The sequence below is a fragment of the Micropterus salmoides genome, unplaced genomic scaffold (assembly GCF_014851395.1).
Source record: "Micropterus salmoides isolate LMB-PRFRI ecotype aquatic unplaced genomic scaffold, ASM1485139v1 Ms_hic_scaffold_4, whole genome shotgun sequence".
NCBI classification, from domain to species: Eukaryota; Metazoa; Chordata; class Actinopteri; order Centrarchiformes; family Centrarchidae; genus Micropterus; species Micropterus salmoides.
This window is the reverse complement of record NW_024043372.1, coordinates 11,729,537-11,753,766: the sequence shown is the minus strand read 5'-3', so window position 1 is coordinate 11,753,766 and position 24,230 is coordinate 11,729,537. Positions and strand designations below refer to the sequence as shown.

At 40.7% G+C, this 24,230-nt stretch overlaps 1 protein-coding gene across 14 annotated transcripts in view; it reads right to left on the bottom strand.

Annotated features, from left to right (window-relative positions):
- The window catches only part of eif4g3a (eukaryotic translation initiation factor 4 gamma, 3a), a 57,596-nt gene that overhangs the window by 12,707 nt on the left and 20,659 nt on the right, over positions 1-24,230 (bottom strand). For 5 of the 14 annotated variants that reach the window (XM_038695852.1, XM_038695857.1, XM_038695861.1 and 2 more), the window contains 17 exons: positions 23,466-23,486; positions 20,490-20,669; positions 19,727-19,838; positions 19,367-19,527; positions 18,355-18,489; positions 15,953-16,121; positions 13,794-14,564; positions 13,253-13,341; positions 11,604-11,892; positions 11,276-11,400; positions 9,779-9,898; positions 8,953-9,108; positions 8,313-8,510; positions 6,322-6,468; positions 5,986-6,222; positions 4,030-4,134; positions 297-435 (listed from right to left, as the gene is read on the bottom strand). In XM_038695852.1, coding sequence (XP_038551780.1) covers positions 297-435; positions 4,030-4,134; positions 5,986-6,222; positions 6,322-6,468; positions 8,313-8,510; positions 8,953-9,108; positions 9,779-9,898; positions 11,276-11,400; positions 11,604-11,892; positions 13,253-13,341; positions 13,794-14,564; positions 15,953-16,121; positions 18,355-18,489; positions 19,367-19,527; positions 19,727-19,838; positions 20,490-20,669; positions 23,466-23,486 — 3,154 coding nt within the window. The remainder of the gene's footprint in view (positions 1-296; positions 436-4,029; positions 4,135-5,985; positions 6,223-6,321; positions 6,469-8,312; positions 8,511-8,952; positions 9,109-9,778; positions 9,899-11,275; positions 11,401-11,603; positions 11,893-13,252; positions 13,342-13,793; positions 14,565-15,952; positions 16,122-18,354; positions 18,490-19,366; positions 19,528-19,726; positions 19,839-20,489; positions 20,670-23,465; positions 23,487-24,230) is intronic. The other 9 variants (XM_038695862.1, XM_038695855.1, XM_038695856.1 and 6 more) reach the window with 5 other exon arrangements.

The window sequence follows — 24,230 nt, the reverse complement described above, 5'->3', positions numbered from 1 at the left end:
AATATAGTTTTAAAATGAGTTCAGTGGAATTCCATTGGTAATTTCATTCATCAAAGTCAAACGACTGTGAAAGGGGCTGAGAAAGTGACATTTTTGACTGTATCTGATACACATGATGAAATATTATAGGCCAGCTGATGGGTTTGGGGGGCTTCCTGTCTAATGTTAGGCACAATAGCGTCTCTGCGGGCTATAGGAACAGGAAGTCTGCCTGTACGCTTGCAGACTTCCTGAGTTCTTGTAGCTGTGCCGATGTGACTCTAAGCCTTAAAGAGGATTTAGGCTGCAGGCCTGACCTGGCCGTCTCTTGCTGTCCTTGGAGAGCAGCTGCTGGTGCACTTTTCTCTGCTCTTCCTGCTCTTCAATCTTCGCCTCCTTGTGAATCTGCTCGATGGTTTTCGGGCCCTGGTCGGCTCTCCTGGACACCCAGTTGTGCTGAAAGAATAATGACAACCACAATGACCTCAGAACTGAATCAAGCTGCAGTGTCAGATTAAGTTTCAAACACATTTCTTGATAAGAGCCATTTCAAATTACAGCCCAGATCATTTTAAATTAAATAAAGTATCTTGTATGCGCGGGTTTTAATCGTAGCACATACATCAGTTCAGATATAAGAAGTTGTCAAGCACAGAGGAATATCAAAATTCAAAGACTGATGAATTAGCCACTGATCACATGTGTGTTATGAAGGTTTTCAATTTAACTTGCATAACGTCCCTGCATTCGTTGTTTATTATTATTATTATTATTATTATTATTATTATATTTGAGCTATTCCATGATACTGAATACGGAGGTTCTGTTTTTAAGCAAAGTGGATCCTTGCACTGCCTAAGTAGCCGAGCTCATTTTAATTTCAAATTTGACAGGAGCGCAGCACAGAAGAGCCTGAATCTGTGTTTCCAACATCTTGTATGAGACTAACACTGATTCAAACAGCTTGTGCTGGGTAAGAGTTATCACAGTTTAATCAACGCAAATGTCTCTCTATTGGCAAAGCCTTACATGACACTTTATATTAAGTAATTTGCTCCCTGTTTGTGTCTCTTCCTCTAACGCCTGAGCACACTAAAGGATTTTCAAATCTTAACCAATTTAAAAAATGTGGGATACAACAGACATAATGACAGATTTAACAGATTTTTAATATTATTATATATTTTATATATCATAAAAGATTGAATCAAGACACGATTTTGAATCGTAAGTACGATTAGAAATCGGGGTGCCTCCAATCCAGTCAGCGACCTTATGATTATGTCTGTAAACCTGTCACACTACAGGATCATTTGGGCCCCAGGGTTGTTAGTAGGGGCAAATTGCACCCAAAATTTATAAAATAGTTTGTCTGCCTCTGTTGTGAGCCCAGAAAACATTCATGTCCCCCCAGCTATTTATTTATTTTTTAGTTTATTTAACCGGGACCATACAGATAAATATTTTATATAAAACAGTTGCCTAAAACAACTAAACAAACACTACAACAGATTAAAACAAACAACAGAATAGATAGTAGATGGACGATTTCACCTAAAATCAAAATCACAATTAATTAAACATTTCACCTCGATTACGATTATTGAACGATTGTTTTGTTTTTGAATGTTGTTTTTTTCCCCCTCATATTTCACTGATAAGGTTTGTACTGTAAATATGCTCAACTATTAAAGCTGGGTTTATTTACCCACAGATTTCACAAATCCTTAAATCCTTAAATGTTAATTAATAAGGTAATGTTGCAGAGGCTGATGACAAGAAGAAGGCAGCTGTGTACCAGTACTGACAGCACACAGCTGTTTGGGATAATCTGTATTAGGGCTGCAGCTAACGATGATTTTAGTACTCGAAGCTTCTACGGATTATTTAAATCGATTCATCATTTAAGAAGTACTTCTGCTTGGCTGATAAGGTGCCGTCGTGCTGTTGTGGCAGGCGACAAGTTTCGTTTTACAGTGGACAGACTAACATTATGGCGTTGTGCTGTTGCGGTAGGACACGTAAGTTTCTTTATATGGTGGATGGACTGTAACATTACAGAGCTGTTGTTTTCTATTAGCTTGAAAAAATTCCATACTTTGGACACTTTCTTCTTCGTCCCTCGCTATTTTCTCTCTTCCTGCACTTTGCAAACAACGCTATCATAATCATGTTGTGTTCACACAGCATAAGGGCGTCAAGGGGTCAGTCATGTTGTAGTCTTTTTGTAGACAAAGATACTGATTCGAACAGCCAAAGTTTTTATATCATATTTTATGGCCCAATCCTAATCTGACTATTGGAACTGTAAGGCAAATTCCTTTGTTTTTGTTCTTCACTGGAGACATTTGGGTTTAAGATCAAAAGATGAGTATGAGACAAGAGTTCAGAATTTCAGCTTTTATTTCCTGGTATTCACATCTAGATGTGTTAAACAACTCAGGACATCCCACCCTTTGTTTGAACCCACCTATTTTTCAAGAGAGCAAAAGTATTGGAACATGTAACTGACACATGTTTCTTGTTGCCCAGGTGTTGCCTTTGCCGCAAAAGTTCTGCAACACAATCTTATGGACTGATGAGACCGAGATTAATCTCTACCAAAGTGATGGAAAGGCCAAAGTGTGGAGAAAGAAAGGAACTGCTTATGATCCGAAGCATGCAAGCTCATCTGTGAAGCATGGTGGAGGTAATGTCATGGCTTGGGCGTGCGTGGCTGCTTCTGGAACAGGCTCATTAATATTTATTGATGATGTAACTGATGATGGTAGCAGCAGAATGAATTCAGAAGTGTACAGAAACATTTTGTCTGCCAATTTACGGAGAAATGCATTGAAACTAATCGTGAGGAAGTTTATCATGCAGCAGGACAATGACCCAAAGCACACTGCCAACAAAACACAGGACAGGAGAAAAAGTGGAAGGTTTTAGACTGGCCAAGTCAATCACCTGACCTTAACCCAACAGAGCTGCATTTCACCTCCTTAAGAGGAGACTGCAGGGAGAAACACCCCGAAACAAACAAGACCTGAAAGAAGCTGCGGTAAAAGCCTGGAATAGCATCACAAATGAAGAATGCAACAGTTTGGTGATGTCGATGGGTCGCAGGTTTGAGGCAGTTATTGCAAGCAAGGGTTATGCCACTAATTATTAAATGTTATTTACTTTAAGATTATTTGTTCCAATACTTTTGCTCACCTAAGAATACTGTGGTCTAATACAAACGGTGATATGTCCTGAGTTGTTTAACACATCTAGATGTAAATACCAGGAAATGAGAGCTGAAATTCTGAACTCTTGTCTCATACTCATCTTTTGATCTTAAACCCAAATGTCTTCAGTGAACAACAAAAACAAAGGAATTTGCCTTACTGTTCCAATACTTTTGGAGGGGACTAATATACACTATGTTAGATTATTGCTATTTTACTACCAACAACACTTGGTAGTGGTAAAACTAGAATTTATAGCAGCAGCTGCACTGAATTGTTTTCTTCTACAGTGTTCATTTACTTTTTTAATCTGTTAATAAACATTGTGATGGTTCATACTGTATATACATTTCCAACATGCTATGCATGCTCATGTTTACAAACATCGTAGTGTATTAAATGTGTAACAGATATTAGAGGAAAGTTGTATTTTTTTAATGCAGAGCTATCCGCTGTCAAACAGACTGCTTTAGCTACTACTTTACTTAATGAGTCCATGGTGCCTTAATTAAAAACCACGACCATGTGTTATCAGCAGTAAGAGGAGATAGGAACCTCAGTCATCAAGCACATACTGTACATGTAGAGGTAGTTTATGTGCATCGGGTTCTTCACTCTTTCTGAAAAGGTGTTCAAATTCAGTAACAAGAGCAGGAGTAGATATCCAATTAGCCGAATATGACCAGAATATTCAATATAATTTTCCAGGAGGTCAGGAAGATTAATGAAATGAACCACTGTAGGAAAAATAATTGTGAACCAGAGCTACTATGAACATGTGGCAAGACTTTGCACTCTCTACAACTGTGCAGGTAAAATAAATATCACAGACACTCACCAATCTCAGGTCTATAATGTCCTGTAACATAAACCGTATCCGAGACGACGTCTTCCTCTCCTTGACGATTTTTTCCATCTGATTAAAATACTGATCCATCCGAGGCTGAAAGAGGTAAATTAGAGACATGAAGGTTAAACACACCATTTCTCTTTTCAGTCTGGTGGACAGCAGATTTCCAGGATTTTCACATTATTTCACTCAACTGACCCATTGTTCAGATTATTACCTGGAGCAGGAGCTGTCCTGACCGCCCAATATTAAATTGGAACATTTTTAAGAGATAGCAGAACAAAAATTGTAATCCCCCCCCCCAAAAAACAGACACAATTTACTATAATGGCACGGCATTAAAACGGCCATGTTGAGAAAACTACCACATTAAAACATAATGAAACTCATCTGAAGGACAAGAAGGATAATTTATGACCACATTCTGCTGGTTCTAATGTACAAAAACTGCTGTTTAATGTTGGTAAACAGAGCAAACAGAAAGGGATACAATGCAGCATTAAGTTGTTATGCTGAGTTCATAGCAGTTTCCCTGCTGGTCACAAGGATTTCGTTTAGCAGGGTTACAGCCCAGAGAGAGCGCAGAAAGACCCTCGGGTCAGATATGACTTCTCCAAGCATCTGGGGACTCTCGCTGTGTCCAGCTGGGAGTCACTGAGGCCTAACAGGAGAGCCAGTTAGACAGAACAAAGCAGAGGATCCTCTGTGGGGACACCGTGGAGATCTTCCTGTTTCCTCATGACCCACATAAACAACTTCTCCTTTGCCTCTGGAGCTGACTGTAGCCCATCTGGTGTGGGATCCAACTGCACCAGAGCTCTCTCAAAACTGTGTTGCTCTAGATCAGAATCACCTCCACAATTGCCTAATTTTCCAACGAACCAAGCAATGCAGAGGAACTGATATTGGTGGGGCGTTGGTAAAGGCATACCAACGGACTGTGCTGATGTCAAAGAGCTGCTGACAAACTGTTCACCTTATGACTACATCCCTGCAAACAAGGTCTGCATTACTTCACTTCACTAATTAGCAAGTAAAACAAGTTTTTACTATAGCCATAGACATTATTCCTGTTGAAGGTATTACCCTGGGGCCAGTGAGCCTCCAAATATGTTATGAACAACCAGACTTAGTGTAGCACAACTCACCAGCAGCCTTGAGGTTATGCCTAAATGTATGAGGCAAAACAACTGCAAGTCACGTCCACAATTACTCTTAATATTCTATTGTAATAATAATACACTTTATTTATACAGCACAAAACAATGTGCTTTACCTAGTTGAGCTTTTTAAATTTCAAAAGAAAAGAAATCTGCTCAATCACAGACAGTATTTTAATCTGCTGGACATATATAAAGCTTTTCATCTGCGGTCTGTGACAACATGCTGTTTTTGACCACACACTCATTAAATAAAAGGTTTTCCCCAACTTAATTTACACACCGGGGCTTCTGCAGAGCTTTAGACACCTTGTCCTGAAGGTTGTCTGAGCCACTAAAGTCTCTTCACAGTGGTCACAATTCTGATTTTAATATATTATCCATTGTGCAGCCCTTTCCACGATGAAGATGCTTTGTCATAAATTAAAGGAATAGTTTGGCATTTTGGAAAATGACCTTATTCACTTTGCCGAGAGTTAGATGAGAATATTGATGCCACTCATGTCTGTATGGTAAAAATTAAGCTGCAGCAGATGGTTAGCTTAGCTTAACACAAAGACTGGAAACAGGTAGCCTGGCTCTGTCCAAAGCAAACAAAACACACCTACCACCACCTCTTATACTAAGATAATGTAAACAATGACTGCTGACTGTGGATTCATATTAATCGTACGGACATGAGAGTGCTCTCAATCTTCTCATCTAACTCTCAGCAAGATAGCAAATAAGTGTATTTCCCAAAATGTCATGCTACTTAACAAATCAACGGTCTTCTCCGCCTCACCTTGGCCTTCTCAAAGTCTAGGTCCTTGCCGATGGTGGTGAGCAACCTGCACAGGCACTCCAAAGACTCCTCGTCGTGGTTCTTCAGCAGCTTGACAACACAGTCGTGCATGATGGCCTCCGTCAACATCTTGAGCTTGAAAAGCTCGCCAATAAACTTGATGTTGCCGATGGAACGCCGCCGGGCCTTGTCCTTGTCTTCCTCCAGCTCTATCTGAAGCCGCTCACGCTCCGTCGCCTGAGGGGACCAAGGAAACATTAAAACAAACACTTGCTCTTCCCAATACTAAAAATGCTTTAGTACAGGATGAACTCTAGTAATTCATAGTCCACGTACCGATGCAGCAGAGTCCAGCTCTTTCTGCTTCCTCTCGAACACCACATCGTCCACCTTGTCTTTCTCAAACTCCTTCTGGCAGCGGTTTAGCAGCAGCTTGCGAAAGTTCACTGTGGTGTTGGGTTTGTCTGTCATGGGCACTCTGAGCTGTAAATGAACAGGAGATATGAAAGAAACAGAATTATAAAGACAAGTTAAGTGACAATCTAAACCTTTAAAAATCCTTAACGTTGACTCTGGTGACCAGCAGATGAAGCCACAACACTAAAGGAGTTTTCTGCAACTTGCGCTGAAGGAAACTACTGGACCAAAGCACACGTTTTTTAGATTTACATGGCCATTTACATTTCCATGTGTGGATTATTTTAAGCTTAAAAGCCTTATATATGTATGCATGTTACATGCATGTACAGTTAGGATGACCAACCTTTTCTTTGTTATATTTCTCCCACATTGCATTTATCAGGAGTTCTTCATTGCAAAAATGCATTTTAAAGAATAATGAGACATTTGACAGAATTATCAAAAGATTACTTATTTCATGTTTTACTACCAACAAATGAATTTCAAAATAGTGTACAGGAGTTTTCTTTTCATCTCCCACTACTGAAGATAGTGGGTACACGTCTTTTAATTTCTTCTTGCAAGTCTTCAAAAAATGCAAACGCTCACAGGATATAATCACATTGTACTGTACTGAACTGTGTTGTATTGCACAGCATTATATTGCATCATGGCAGAGCTGAATCTAAACGGCTTAAATGTTTAGCGATTTAGCGACTGTACATTGAGATGCAAATTGGATTAGTTCCAGTTAGGATGCACACACCTACAGTGTGACGGCCCTCTTTGGTTGGCCTTGTTCAACCTGCCAGCCAAAATACATTTTTTGGCATATCCAGATTCTATCCACATTGATTTTAGAAAGTCTGGTCCAGACGCTCGCCGCTCAGATCAAATTTCGAGTGTCTTTTGCGATCACTCGTAATGCAGCTCACAACAACGTTAAATCCAGTGTGACGGAAGTGCATCAGCGGCTGAGCAGAATCATGCTGCATGCTGTCAAGTCGTGGTGCAGGAGCTCTGCACCGCGACTTGACAACACGATTGTTTGGAGGGTAAGATAATGGCTCTCCATTTCGCATGCTTCCGCGTTGAAAGCCACCTCACTAGTGTACGTAGTTACCGACGCCTACGTCATTCCCACAGCAACCCATGCAAATAGGGGATGTCTGGACACACAATTGCGATCTGATCACTTGCAAATATCAGGGCAGACAGTCTGTCTGAAAGATCTGATTTGAGAAACAAATCTGATTTGCCAGCAGTCTGAACAAAGCCGTAGTGCCTTGTTTGCTCCTCTCTTGCAGGTTCCTGTATTGGTAGACGGGGCAGCTGACCTGTGCAGCTGGACCCACTGCTCCCAGTCACCAGGGGCGGCTGTGGCTCAGGAGGTAGACTGGGTTGCCCGTGAACCGGAAGGTTGGCGGTTCAATCCCCTCCTCCAGGCTGCATGTAAGTAGTATCCTTTGACAAGATAATGAACCCCCAATTGCCTCTGTTCCTGCCTCGCCTTTACACACTGGCTGTTCGTGTGAATGTTAGTTTCTGTTTGAATGTGTGTAAATGGTGAATGCAGATGTAGTGTAAAAAGTGCTTTGAGTGATCGAAAAGACTAGAAAGGCGCTATACAAATACGGAGCATTTACATTTACTTTAAAACCACGCCACCATAGTCCTTTCAGAGAAGACTCTCTCCATGCATTCTGTGTGGTTACTTTATCAGTTCTCCCACGAACACCTGCAAACAATCCCTCTCACACATCCATTCACCTACACCTCTGTCTTCACTGCCATCCACATCTCATCTCTTTTGCAATTTAATTTCTGTTTTTGTAAATAAACCATTTAATTGCATTTATGTTGTTTGCCATAACCACAGTCTGTGGAATTCAGAAAATGTTGTTTCCCGTTGACATGTTTTTCCTTACCTGGGCGAGGCAGCGACACATATTTCCATACGCCACAGAGAAGCTGGGCTCGTCGATGGCCTTCTCAAAGACCAGGTCGATGACGCCTTTGAGCCTCTCTTCTGTGTCGATGGTCAGGTCAGTCACCTGCTTCATCAGCTGGTTGAACTTCTGAGGCGTAAGCTTGTTCAGAATGCTGCGTACCTTCCTGAAGAGATCCTGAGGGCAATCAGTCATAAAAGGCAGTTAATCACTGGGTTCATTTGCATCTTCGACATATTAAAGACTAATTTAGTTACAGGTCTGGCCATTATTGGTAGTTCTTGTGAAGATGCCATTTTTTGTGCATATGCATACTTTTCCTCATAACTGTGTGTTTATTCCGTGAAGTCGTTTCATTCTGTAGTCGGTTAAATCATTTACTGAGTAATAATAACTAAACTCTCATTTTGGTTTTCCAGTTTTTCCAGAATTAGACCAAACGACTGATTAAATTTCCAATAATTTTAAGCTCTTCAATGAAGTGGATTTCATGATTCATTAATAATAAAAACAAGCCTGGCCCTGATATCTGATGATAAACAGTATATAATACTCAGCTCCTCCTTGGTGTATCTTTTGTAGCGTTTGCTTGTATATCTGTGTGTATATTTGGCCCTACCTGTGTTTTTATCATATCAGGATCGTCTGCAGGGCCCTCCCTCTTCATGCCAGGTTTCCAGGCATTCTCTGCTTTTTTCAGCTGAATTTCATCTTTCACAGACACATTCATGATGATCTTCCTGGGTGGAGGCCGCCGTGCCCCAATATTCATCAGCTGTGAATGCAATGAAAGACAGAATACAGCAAGCAGTCAATATTCCTGGTCACTGCAAGTTGTCAACAAAACAGTTTTTCTTTCAACTACTACTCACAATAACATATTGTCTATTACAGTTTAAGTGTCTGTAATGGAAAACAACAAATTTTAACCAAAACATAAAAGGAAACAAAGCTACATGACTCTAAAAAAAGTGTTACAACAATTCTCTCTGCTCATTACCTTGTGAAATATGAAATCAGCTCTATTTGAGCAGAGCCATATCACTGACCCTGCATTGTCTAGGAGAACACAAACACTAATGTGTTGCAGCACTTGACTAGGGTTAATTGTAATCAAACAAATCTGGACTCTGACATTGGTAAAACAGTGCTGCATTGCACTTTGGAGTGGTATTTTGGATACTTTCTGTGTTGAATCAGCCACTGAACATTTATGGATGTTGGCAGAAACCAACTGGAACCAAGTACCTAAAACTGTATCCCATTATCCCACGATTGTAATGGAACAGTTTGAAATATGTGTAGAATCGATTACATTTTTTCCCCCTCTTAAAAGCAGCAAACTGTTCTGTGTTGAGAGGAAACAGATAACAGATTGTGTGTGTGTCTTATGAATGATTGTGGCAGCTTGAGCGTGTGTGTGTGTGTATACACGTGTGACTCACTGCAGCGCCTCGTCCTCCGGTCATCTGCCTGCCAAAATCTGCAAAGGCAGGTGTGAAATCAGGTCCTCTGGAAATCACCCTGGAATCCACCACTCGAGATGGCAACTTGTTTTGGTTCATCTGAACGACACATAACATACACAACACATCGTCACACCCACACACACATACAGGCACACACAAAACATGAGCTGAACAGCAGGGGGAGCAGTGACCACCTAATAATAGTGGCAAAAGGAGGCAGTCTGGTGAGTGTGTGCGCTTGTGTGTGCATTTCTAACCCAGTGATCCCTTAAAGGTGACTCATTGTAAATGACAGTCATACTACATTACCAACTTTTGGCTTATGTATTTTTACCGCATAGGTAATAAATTATGCTTGCCGGGTTCAGCAGGCCATTCAGTGTGATAAGTCACAACCAGATGTGGAAGGGAAGGAGGGAAGGAAGGGGAAAGGAGGGAAGGCAAAAAGAAAGGAACGCAGGAGAGAGAGAGATAGTTGTGGGGGAGGAGAGAAGAACAAATCCAGCTCTTTGTCTTTCAGCTGTCCTTGACTTCCTCTCAGACTCTTTTCCAGAGAGATTTCACTTTCTCCCTCAAAGAAAATGAGGCTATGGGATTGCACATCAACTGTTCGCTGGTCTGGTTGTTCTTTTGGAGAGGTGGGGGAGGGGCATGGACTCTTAACACTGCCAAGTGTGACATAATAGCAATGTGATTTTAATCAAAACAGCATTTCAGCAAGCCATATGCTCCACCCAAACGTATGTGCAGATCAGAGGAATGAACCAAACTCTGGTGGTGTATCTTTAATCCACACAATCTAACAAAATAAGGCACTGTCTAAAATACTGTCTGTTGCTATGAGCTAAAGATGAGATTTATCCAGACTAGGTCTTCAACTAATGACTGTTTTCATTATTGATTCATATAATCCATCATTTAGCAGCTCAATTGCAAAGTCTTTAAACGTTCAGATAATTATGAATAATGCTCATCACAATTTCCCCAATGCCTGAGGTAAGATTTTCAAATTGCTTGTTTTGTCCAACTAACACTGACATTTTAACACGATTTTACAATAATATAAAACAGAAAAATGGCGGCTAATCTTTACACTTGAGAAACTAAAATCACAGAATGTTTGAGCATTTTTGTTTCATAACTTTCATAAATATTAATTGTTGACATTTATTTTCTGTTGACAGACACCTCTATTCAAAACAAAACCTTAAATACACAGGTGCATTTCTATTTACAGAGACCAATATAAACTGACATTATGGCCATAATGAACAAACAAAATGTACTAGGCCATTTCCATTTAAAAAACTACATTTAGAGAAGGACCTCCTGAGACACGTGGTTATCAGCTAAAGAAATGGACTGTACAGATTACAATCCCAGCCTCAGCCCATGATTCACCCTCATTTGACACTCGGAGGTGTAAGGACATTGGAGCATTTCTGCAGGGATATCTACAACTGTCTTACTCACCTTGTCCAGCACCACATCGCTGATGGGTGGCAGTCCCTCAGGCTTCTGTATGCAGGCGGGCATGAACTGAAACCCCAACAGGAAGTCCCTGTTATACTGACGCTTCCCATTGGAGTCAGCCAGGTCTGGACCACCAAGCAGGGTTTGAGAGGAAAGGAAAGAGAGAAAAGAGCAAATATATAAAACAAAGACTGAATTGAATCAGCGAATGTGTCAACACACACAAATCACTGCAACATTGTTCTTCTGATAAACCGCTGTACTTTTACATAAAGGTTTAGCCTATAGTAGCATTAAACATCTGTCCAAATAATGGGGCCCTTCTAACCTTCCATGTCTTGTGGAGCCTCTGTAGAGTTCTCCTTGTCTCCGGGGGTGGCTCCACTGTCGCTGCTCTCTGTCTCTGAAGTGTGGCCTGCCCCGTTTCTCATGGGCTCCATCTCTGTCTCTCCGTTCTCCTCTGGGGCAGCAGGCTTTCCGTCAGCCTCAGGGCTGCTGGCAGGAGCTGGAGCAGGGATGGAGGTGAAGACCGGTGGCAGGGGCACCAGGCTGCTGCTCAGAGGAGCTGACAGCAGGGCCTGGTCTCCAGTAGGCTGATCCACTGGCATGGGCTCATCCTGTGTGGAGGCAAGATTCAGTTTTCAGATCCTCAATAGTTTGTCAGTAAACATTAAGCCCTGCTTTACTATCATCATTTAGCATTAAAGATTTTTTACAGAGTTGTTAGTAGGTCATCTGCAGACAGGGTGAAATGGATGGACACAAAGAGGAAGGGTAAAAATTAAAGGAAAAAAACAAAAGAAGACAGGGGACTCTGGGATGAAACAAGGAGAGGGGAAACAACAAAAAATGTGAAAACAGGATCACAGTAGGCTTGTCGTAGTAGGCAGTACCATTATTGGCATTCAGTGGAAAAGCTGCTTGTATGATTTTCTCTACCCCATCCCTATTGTAATTTAACTAACATCTGATATATTACCTGTACATGCAACATAATTTACACACGGTTTAAAAAAGTAATTCTTGTCATATGATGTCTATATTTTCATGCAAGTTATGTTCTGCTCTATGTGCTATCTTGGCAGGACACTCACCTAACAGCAGCTTCAAGAGGGACGGCACTGAATTTTGGTCTTTTTACTCATGAAGCAGGGTGATTTCAACTAGATTATGGCAAATAATTTGATTTCCAAGAGAAACAACTGTGTCACTGTGGTAAAACTATGAAGAAAATGTGACTATACGTTGAAGCTGCATTAACACCTGACTCAATCTAAATTTAAACAGTAAGACTTTTAATGGACACACTAAGTCTGAATTCTGAAGCTGAAAGTAACTGTTTATTTTCTAAGATGTTAAAATGTGGGTGGAAAAGTTTATTTTTGTAATGTGTAATAATGTTTTAAAAAAGTGTTGCATGAAATGTTCATTTCTGCATAAAATAACATTTCTTCTAGGGCTTGTTCGATGTAACCTAAAAGATTCCATTTAAAAAGATCTGTAACACCGGTCGGTATTTGGTTAATTAATTAATTCTCCCGCAGTTACAAACCCAGAACAAAACAATAAAGGAGAAGAAACAAGAGCAGAACAGAGCTGATTTTACATACAGTGGGCTGGGTGAGCAATGACGATGATGAATAACTCCTTGCTATCGAAACATTTTCCACTTGAACTATTGCCCTCCTTTCTCCACTCCTTTGATACTTTGTATGCATTTTTTAAAAGTCTTGTTCCAAAATGAAATACTAGCAATTTGTAAAAAAAAAAGTACATATTATTGTTCACAGATATTTCATTTGACAACAGACTAAAATACCATAAGACTATAGACACGTAACATTCGAGGGTGGTATCTATATTTAATAATAATTAAGATAATTAATGATTAAGATCAATTTCATTCTTTGTATGTAACTGTTATAGGACTCGCTGCAGTTGGTTCAGTCTTATTTCCTTTTGGGTCTCTTTTCTTACCTCGTCCTCCTTTTGAGGTGCGTCTCCAGCAGAGATCCCTTCATTTGGTTTTCTCCAGGTCTTTGGTATGGCAGAAACAGCCTGACTTACTGCAAGTAAATAAATATAATAAAATTACACTTAATGTGAAATATTTAAAAAATATTTTATACACATTTAAAATGTTTCATAGTGTCCAGGTTTTTCTGAAAGGAAGGTAACTCCTCGCTAAGAATTTATTCTATCTGGCAATGCCTTGTTGAGGAATCAATTGTGCCAGCATAGTGCTTGATGAGAGATTATCTACAATGTGCGCTGTATGGCCGTTCATAAAACACCCAAGAGCATGATAGAGCCAATTAATTGGGCTATTTAGGCATAGTACCATAAAAAGAGGTGTGCTCATAAAACAGCATCTAATTTTAGGCTGGACTGTCACCAAAAACAACTCAGTCCAAAGAGTCATTACTCCTTTGTTGAAGGCTAAAACACTTTGTTATGGAAACAAATGATCTAGGCTCCTCTAAATTTAACAGCTGTTGAAAGGCAACAGATCCAGTACCTGTAGTGGGACTCTTCCTGGTGAGTGCTTGTTGTTGGGTTTTGCCATCAGTAATGCCTCCATGCGCCTCTGTCTCTACTGCAGGAACGAGGTCTTTAGTGTCTAAGGACTTGCTCGGCTCGTCGGCCACTAATGTGGCCTGCACTAGAGGTGGAAGGCCAGGGGGGAGCATAACTGGCAGAGCCGGGGCGAGGCTTGAGGTCAGGGTGACTGGCACCACAGCCACAGGTGCCATAGGGGCAAGCACAGCAGCAATAGGCACCTCTGGTCTCACGTCAGAGGGTAAAGTGTCAGAGGAGGGGACCTCTCTGTAAGCAGCAGCAGAGGCCTGGGGCTGGAATGCAGCTGAGGACAGAAGAGAAGGCTCATGAGCTGGGGCATCTAGCTCAGTCCCAGAGTCTGCAAGGCCGTTCAAAGCCTTAGGAGCCGGTGCTGGCGAGTCAGCCAGAGTCCGTGGGGCAACTGAAAGAGGCTTGTCTATGTTGGGAGTCTGAGGTTGCGCCAAGGAGGGTTTGTGCACCCCGACTGAGGAGGAAGAAGAGGCTGAAGCAGTGGACTCCCTGGCTGAGGGACGTTCACTTTTGTTGGCCACAGAAAGTGGGAGAGTGGCGGGGGTGGTAATCGAAGCAGGTAAAGGAAGCTCTGGTTCAACAGTGGACGAGGACTCGGTTACAGGAGCGTTGGCCTCAAGTCTCTCCACAGGGGCTTCAGGCTGCACAAGCTTAGGCGAGGAAGACTTCTGGACAACTGGCTCCAGTTTTGGCGAATCATCTGGAAGGATAAAGAGTTCAGGTGTAAAATTGTAAAGATTCTTGGATGCAAACGTTGTGCTTCTCTGTAGCATATTGACTAATACACTTTTTGTCAGAAGGTATGACAATACAATAATTATAGATTTAAAAGTTTAAAAAAAGGTCACTATTTGCAATTAATGTTAAAGAGGTGGTATTATTCTCATTTTCAGGTTCAAAATCCTATTTAGAGGTTGTACCAGAACAGGTTTACATTGTTTCATTTTCAAAAAACACCATATTTTTTGTCATACTGCACATTGCTGCAGCTCCTCTTTCACCCTGTGTTGAAGGCTTCGTTTTAGCTAAAATGATCTTTGTTGGGAGTTGCACATGCGCAGTTCCTAGTTAAGGACTACAAGCCAATCAGAAGCAGAGAAGAGTGGTTCAGCTAAAGGCCGGTAAACAGGGCTTCCGTTCAGCTGTATATGTTGCCTACCAGCTTGGCAACATAAACTGGAGCAAGAGTTTCAGAGTGGTGAGTTATTAATCTGTAACAAATGTATCTTTCATCCATAACATTTTAACTGAGCTCTGTCTCTACATCACAGTAACAACTTACGTCCATTGACTGCCTGGAGGGTAGCTAGTGTTTGGAAGGGAGAGGAGAGGTATGCTAGAGCTCAGTGTTTTTCCACCGGTGTTTTTTAGGTTGTGTCAGACTAGTCGCTCGGTGAGCATTATGATGCGTATTTACTGGTGACATCACAAGAAAGCGTAAGTAAAGGCTGGACTACAAACAAGCTGTTTTTAGGCAGTTTAGAGCAGTGCTTTCTGTGGGAGATATGAACTCCCTTTGGGATGGACTTTGGGCTTTTTCAATTTGCAAACTTATTACATGCACAAGGTATTTAACTCAATAAAGGAGGGGAAAAAGCCAAAAAGCATAATACCACCTCTTTAACTAAAAGTGCATGACTGTGACAGGCATCTGGAGGGCCAAATTCCAAAATTGCAGTCTGAAGGTTTACCAATAAACATGTAGACAATAGGTAGAGCTGGCTCTAAAAAGTATGCCAAGTAATGCTGGTTAAAAGGTTTCAGCTAATTACTGGAAAAGCAAGAGGTCCTGCTGACAGTACATTCTGATTTGTAAGGAAAATGAAATCATTCAATATGCAGCGTTTTCTGGGAAAACGAAAGTGATACATAAAGTGTGTTTCGAAATCAGTGCCTGAGCAAAAGATTTCTTGCCAGAGGTTTACTAGGACTGCTGCTGCACATGATGACATGGCCTTGCAATGGCACAGTCCATTGAACATAAAAACGTGGTTGAAACTGCCTTGGTTAGACTGTTGAGTGTGGGCCCCCCTACTTGTTAGGAGTCGTGGATGTATTTTAAAGAAAAAGATGGATGTGGGTGCAGACCTGGCCCCGGTTTTGTGTCTGAAGCCCCAGTTATCAACGGCTGCTGTGGCTGTGGGGGCTGCGGTAGCTGTGGCGGCTCCAACGTGTAGCCTCCAGAATGGGCCTGCTGTGGCTGAGGAGGCTGCGACTGCTGTTGCTGCTGCTCTGGAGTCTGGCTGCTGCTCAGCTGCTGCGATTTGAGGTAGAAAATGTGAGGATAATGAGGGTGCGGCCATAAAAACTAGCAACACAGAAAACCAGAAAGACAGGCACAGAGATGTAGGCAAGCACGCACACAAACAAATAAGCAAACAAGCCCAAGTGCAGATTAAGCAGAAATAAGGAGTCAAATGGGGAATGGTTAGATTAAGAGGACAGCAATGGAAGACAGGATAGAAAATGAAGATCAATGTGGGTGGAATGGCAGGAGGAGAGGAACGGCTCAGAACAATGCAGAGAAAAGGACAGAGGAAAAGGGGCAGATACAGAAAGAAATAAAACCAAAAGAGGTACAAAAAGACAAAGGAAGAGAGGAAAGACACTGTTAACATCCACAGAAGGACTCAGGGAGGAAGAAGTCACAATGTCCTTCTTCAGAATCCAGGAAAGCTCTCTCATTCAGGCTTGGTATGTTTAATTTATTAAAATTTGTCAATGGTTTTCAGCTTTAATACCATGACCCAGAGCACTGCTGCTTTACATTCTTTACATCTGATTAGTATACTGATATGTCAGTGCAAGTGGTGCTCTTTGTCAAAGAGACCAGGACCTTTGTTTACATCTAGGCAATACACTTGCACAAAAACAAAAGTTCTAAACTTTTTTTAGATGGTTAGATAAGGATCTGAGTGGATTCTGCAGGAGGAGTTGGAGAATACAGACAGTACATATGCAAATATACTGTAAAGATAGTGGGTGAAGAGAAACAGTGACAGAAAGGAAGCAGGTGAAATATTAAAAGCTTAAAAGCTGTTAAACAAGCCTGCAGTAAATTCATTGTGAGAAAATTATAGTGTAAAGTAGGGCTGAACGATTACTTGCAATTGCGAGATTATCGCAATGTGATAAAACGAGATTCTGTGATAAATCTATGTGATAAAATTTATCAATGTGATAAAACGAGATTCTCTTTCTAATCGCAAAGGCTGCAATTACATTCTGGTCACATGACACCCAGAGTAAAGCAGTGTGCAGACGAAGCATCAACTTTAGACAGCTCAGGAATTATCTATGAAACGGCTTTTCAAACCAAAAGCACAGGTCCGAAAGAGGCCCAGTCTGTCCCAAGTTACAGCCTGGTTACAGCCAGTGCGCTACTTACCAGCATCGGAGGCTGTGAGGAACTCCAGTGTTGTCGGAGAATTACTAAGCTTGTCTATTAAACACGAGAGGCGTCACTTGGTTTTATTTTCGTTGGCCGACTATTTTTTGTTTGCTTACTGGGATACAGAAAGATGGACTCCTAGGAGATTTGAACTGAGATAAGGACTCATTAATTGGTGGTTGAACTGTGGATGAGCGCTTACTGTGGTGAACTTTTCTTGTGGTCTGTTGGTAGGCCGACCTGATGATGTATTATATCATATTATTTAATGCCCTGACTTGACTCTCAAATTATCTTTCTCATATTATTAAATTTGATACTTCTTCTCCACCATTGTTCATAATAATTCATTCAATTCATCCATCACCTAATTTCATTATAACACAGGCCTAACCCACAAAAAAGCACAGTGTATGTTTAATCTAATATTGTGTTGGTCATACTATACACTGATTTACTGCTTGTCTGTTTTGCATAATACAGAAGGTAAAGAGCTTAAAAATTAATTGCATATTAAACCGCAACCGCAATATTAGTTGAAAAAATAACAATAAATCACAATTAGATTATTTTCCAAAATCGTTCAGCCCTAGTGTAAAGTAGTTTTAAGAAGTCATGGCCCCACCTGCATGTCTAAACATATTGTATGTGATGTTAATGAAATTACTTTTTGTTCGTTCTTACTCTATAGGCCTTTTGACATAGACAGGAACATATGAATGGGAAAACCAAAACTGCTTGTGTAACTGAGGGAACACAAACATTTAACCATTTTTACTACTAAAAATAGTGCTTTTCAGATGATGCAATGATTAAAATCCAAGTCCTGAGCGCCAGAAAGCCATCATGAATTTCTCATGAGAGGGCAAGACAGACAAATAAATTGCCAAAGACACAGGGGCTGTGTCCTGTCTGTCACACACATGGTGGAGAGCAGGAAGGATCAGAGCACGGGGCTCACATTGCTACCAAGCAACATGAGATGCCTGTCCTCTCCTCGGCTAAAGCTCCCATCTAATCAGTTGCTCTCAATGCTACACTACCCTCAACTGTAACTACTATAGATGAGCGGTGGGGTGACCGTGTCAGAGAGCCATACCTGTGGGGGTGTAGGTGTAGAGGAGGGATGACCGACAGGAGGTGTTGAATTCCTGCTCCCTGAACCCCCTGCCATGATCTCCTCTGTGATATCCTTGCCACCCTGATTGGGGTCACGGATACGGATCTGGGAGGACAATGGCACAAAGAACAAACCTCACTAAAGCGCCCAAGTCTTAGAGCGACCATGCCTCAGACATACTTTATGCACATTTTTCATCAGCAGCATTATATACACTAACAGGTGGGTAAATTAAACACCTCGTGAGATAGAATAAAATTAATCTGGAGTGTTATCACAAGCTAAATAAAAAAACACCACATCTGGCTTCAAAATACGCACACAGCCTTTTCAGCCAGTAATTGGACACCCCAGTAATGTCATGTGATTTTTGGTTTTGGGCTGTGCATCTTATTTTTAAGAGTTATACTAGTGTACGGTCCGTCATGCTGCCACAGTGACTCACTAGCTCATAACTTCACACCTTAATGTTGTTAAAACAATGTCACTGACAATATCATCAAGTATTTGACCAGAGATCGTAGAGACAGCAGAATATAATTTCTCCACTGTGTTTCTAATTGAACACAAAGCAGAACACTAGGAGCTAGTATAACAGGGCGAACTATCTGCTGATGAAGATACAAACAATATGATCAAAAGCTCCAGAACAACTGCTAAATGGACTCTGAGGTGAGACTGTTTTGTCAGCTGCTGTTTTCAAGGTCAAAACTGAACTATGAGGCTCAACTTTCAGTCCAGTATGGATGAGAAGTCCTTAAGTCATCTTGTGAGATATGAGCAAAAGCTCCAAAACAGCTACTAAATGAGTCTTGAGGTGACACTGTTTTGTAAACAAACGTTCAGGTTTTTATCTTTAAGCTTACATGAAAGCAAAAGATTAAACATGTGAAAAGAAATGCATCATTACTGGAGGTCAAACATAATCAAAACGCTGCTGGAAAAAGCCTCTTAGGTCAACAAAAGACAAAGGAACTATTAATATACTCACTGTTTTCTTCTCACGCTTGGCTGGTGGAGGTTGCTGTGGTGTAGGCACTATGATGGGGGGTGAAGGGGGGTACACAGTCTGTCCTGGGTAGTAGGGTGGACCAGCTGTGGGAACCGGAGCAGGAACAGAGGGTGAGACAGGTGGGTGGTACCTGAGGGGATCTGCGAGGGAAGAAAAACAAAACAGGAAAAAAAAATAAAAATACACAGTTTAGTAAAACAAAGATAGGTCTCCCCACTTTGGGGTCACACAAGGATGAGGTGGTGTGTATCTGTGCTAGTGTGTGGTGAATTCAGATTATAAATGTGATATGGGTGTGGGAAAAGTGCTTGATGTGTGTCTGTTGGATTAATGACTCACGATATGGGGCAGGGTACTCCCCAGGCCCTGGGCCAGGATAGAAGGTGCCAGACCCTGGAGGCTGCACAGAATACTGCTGAGGAGCCCCCACGTAGGGCGTACTGTGGCGATACTGCACATAAAGAGGACAGAGAGAAAAATAACACATTATCAGTGAGGACAAGGCAGATACTGTATAAAAAATAAATAAAGCACACTTTTGCAATCAGGGATCGGATTTCATTAAAAGGGATTTTAATCATCCTTGTGTGAGAAGCACTCTATGAAATTCCACCTAGACAATGGGACCGGGGAGTATTTTACCCTCATTCAGCACAAAAACAAAAATAAGTGCAGGTGCTCTACAGTAGCATGAAACATGAAATTAAAATAGTTTTGCTTAATTCCCACCTAGACAAAGGGCAATGCTAATGTTTGGAATATGTGTTTGTTATGTCATCACATTACATCTTGTTTGTTTAATTTGTACAGAAAATTGAAGCGTAAAAATCAACACAGTGAGGTTTTACGGGGAGTAAAAGAGATGTTTAAGACTAATTCTTGTCCAAGATCAGTCCCTTACTGGAGTCTAGCTGTTTCAAACATTATCAGTATTCATTCACCACAAGAAAAAATATCACAACTGCTAAAGCAAATGTGAAATGAAAATATTTTTGCAGAATTTTACTTAAAGATAAGGTGTAATTCTGATGTTCAAACCTATGTGCACACATAGACAGATACTAGAGTAATTTTACAACCTAGTTCAGTGCGTCTGTGTCACCTGTGGGATGTAGTACTGTGCAGCCTGTGGGGAAGGGAACGGCATGGGTGCCATGGTCATCATGATTGGTTGGTTGGTGGGGTAGACAGCCGCTGTGGGAGTCTGTGAGCCAGGCCGTATTGAGTGCGTGTTTGTAGGGATGGTGGGCCTCGCAGTCTGCATCTGAGTCCTCTGGAAAAACTGAAAGTAACATGTGAGAGAAACACAGAGAAACAACAAAAAAACATTAAGTACTATCCCGGAGGCAGCGGTCTCATTTCAGCGTGCTGCCACAGTTCATCTTAAATAAAAACAAGGGCATTTGTTTTGTTTTCTTCACCATTTTGGCCTACACATTTGTCACAGTGAATCTAGGTTGTTTTTATCAGCAGCTTAAAAAGATCTCTGAACTCTTTATACTTCAGTCAAATGCCTCTATGATGAACCTATAATCTCCTCTGTGAATTGCTTTACTGAACATCTCTCAAGTTTGGATTTTATAGTCACAGGCGAGCACCATTAGGAATCAGATGAATAACATCTACTAAATAAAGAGCACCTCTCTCTTTAGACACTGTGGGTTTAAATATTCCCTCCTACAATCATCTACTCAACTAAACAGAAGTGTTAAAAACATAATTAAGTAATTCACCAAAGCAAGCCATGTCACATGACTAAATCAGTGTAAAGCAGAGTTAACGGTCTCAATTCTTCCAGACATTCAAAACAGGCCCTGTGTTCATCAACTTGATCACAGGCATCATCACAAGGGTCCTATAATGAAGGTGTGAGGAAGGCAGACATATACAAATGATTGAGGTGGTGGATCATTTAGGATTAGGTTTGGAAACGTTTCATTATCTGAATGGAGTCTGGCTGCAGAAAATTCTGTGTTGCTGTCAAAGGACCTTTGTGGTATCTTGACCTGAATTTTTTTTAAACACCGTGGGAACTTACAGTTTGACAACACTAGTGTAAATCCAGGGTATACTTATAATAAAAAGATGTAACAATTTAACAAATGTTAAATAAATATTCAATAAATGTTTGATTTTATTCACTTGAATCACACACAACTTAAAAAATTTTTATTAAGATGTTTATTTTGGTGAGGAAAAAGGACTGAAAAAAGGTTTTACTTAATTTTACTTATGCATATTTGTGGACAAAGATTTGATCATAATTGTTTTGAATGTTCTACCTCAGATTTGCGAAGTGATCCACTGTTTGTCATCAAGTGTTGACCACAAAGAAGAGTTTAACCCACAATTAACAATCAGGTTTCTTCAACTTTCACTCAGGAGCAAAAATCAGCCTTTAAACTTAAAAGAAATAACGATTTGATACTTATCGTGATAATTATCATAATATCATATAATTAACATTTTTGGCCATATCATCCAGCCCTAATGTATTGTTTCTGTTTGTTTGTGAATGTTCTAATTTCAAGTTTGCTTTTTTGTACTCGAGTTTTCAATTTAATCAAGATATAATTAACTAACAGTATAAATTTTCATGACAAATTTAATTTATGAATGTAGCCGCTTTAACTGTAGTATGGTCTGGACCAATTGGCCACCAAGAAAAACAGATGTTCAGGGAGACTGTCACAAAGATATCCCACACCCACGTGTGGGCTGAAGGTGAGTCTTTTGAAATTTGGTGATTAAGAATTTGATATTTAACCATTTGTAAAGAGAGGAAGAATTTCTCTGAGATGGTTGTTGATAAATGTTTCCTGTGGTTGGATAAGCAACAACATTGGAGTGCTTTTTAAAAGCAAATCCCGTCAGGCTGCAATTACTGTTTCATGTAGAAAACTGAAAAGGCATTAACTAAACTGTAAATTTTTATTACTTCTTGATTTTTATATTTTCCCATTTTAAGCTCTTCATTTTTCTTATTTGGCTAGTCTGTCTGCACTGTGAATAAGCTGTGCCAGACTCCACAGCTGTGAAAAATAAAAACTCTTGGACTGCTTAATGGCTTCAAATACCTCTTTTTGTGTCTCAGCAGCTCAGCCAACCTTGTAGTTGTACTGAATGTGTGACACACGGCATGGCTTTCTACAGCCACAATATGCCCTTTTCTCGTGCATCACATAAGACAGAAAACCGCTATGCTATAAAATACAGTCACTGAAGCTACAATGACTTCTATGCACCACGTCGCTATCAGTTAAAAGTTTAATATTGGACAGTCTTTTGCTTGGACAGGCCTGAAGAAAGACCACTACCAACAGCTGTGACTGACTTCCAAACAACTAGGGTCAAGCTGAGAATATTCAACCACAGTCACAGTGGGCTCCACTGAAGGAGAGCAGAATAAACAATGCTGGAAACCAGTCAAAAAATACCCAGGAGGGAAATCACCTTTAACATAATAAATCAGGTTCTATGGCTTTATTGTAAATATCCCTGTGGAAATCTGGGAAACTACCAGGAAACTGTTCATTACCAGCTACCCAAAGACAGACGATGTAATATGGCAGGCAAAGGAAGAAATATGAGCCAACAGATAATGCAACATTTCAGCACTGTCAACAAAAAAAATTGCTTTGTAATTTAGACCTAAAACAAACACTGAAACAGTATGTGTGCTCTGCAACAACACTGAAACCATATGAATGTCCACGGAAAAATATTAAACATTACATATTTCCAACAGGTAACTTTCTTATCACATAGATATAAAAAAAAAACAACACTTATCTTAGGGAAGAATATACAGTCTCTTTCATACCACATGCTCAGGTCATAAAATACTGCAAGCTAATTACAATGAGTAATGAATGAAATTTACAAAATTGTGACCCTCTACAAGATAACAAACAGGAGATAGGTTGATGATGATTAAAAACCTCTCTACTGAGCATACACTGTGTGAAGATGAGGGGGTGTGCAGGGTTAATAGTTAGGATGGACAGGATCATTTAAGGATGATCCTCATCATGCCATGCAGGTCAGAAGAGACTTTTGACACAGAGGTAAATGTTACCTGGATGGGCCTGAATCCTCCCTTGAGTTTTGAAAGCAAGAAAGAGAGAAAAGCCAATGGGAGACTGTACTGAAGCCTCAATACAAAAAAACAAGCAGGAGGTCATTCACCCACACACATCAAGGCAGAAAACTTCCCAATAATCAGAATCAGAATTATTTCCAACTACCTGACACAGTCCCTCTCCTTAGCCACTTTGAGTGGCTAAAATAACTTCTACAATGCGGGTTGCTTCATCATTGACTGAGCAGCAGAGTGGAAAACGCTTAAAAGTCAAAGTCAAAATGTCAGCATTTCATGTCAGCAATTAGCATTTGACTTGACATTCCTGACATAACATGCACAGTTGCACAGATATCCACATGCACATAAGCCTCTATCACGCAAACACACACTTACTCAAATTGTGCAGCCTGAGCATGCGCGCCAGTCTACCTCTTGCTTTGCCAATTTAGCGTTTTCCAGCCCCAGTGGGACCTGGCTGTCACCTGCGACAATGACTTAACAACACAGATGATGTTGAGGGCTGTGGGCCAGCGAGGGTTACAGACACCCTTCTATCTAATGGAGCTTATACACTTAACTGTCCTGGTAGACCGGCTACCACATAGGGACAGAACAAAGCCGTGCTTTTGGTGAAAAATATTGCTTAAGTAAGAAGTAATTTGGTACACATACTGAACTCAGGCTGATGCTTGAACTTTACCCTGACTTGAACCATTTCATGACCAGAAATACTGTCAGCATATCGGATTGTCGTAAAGA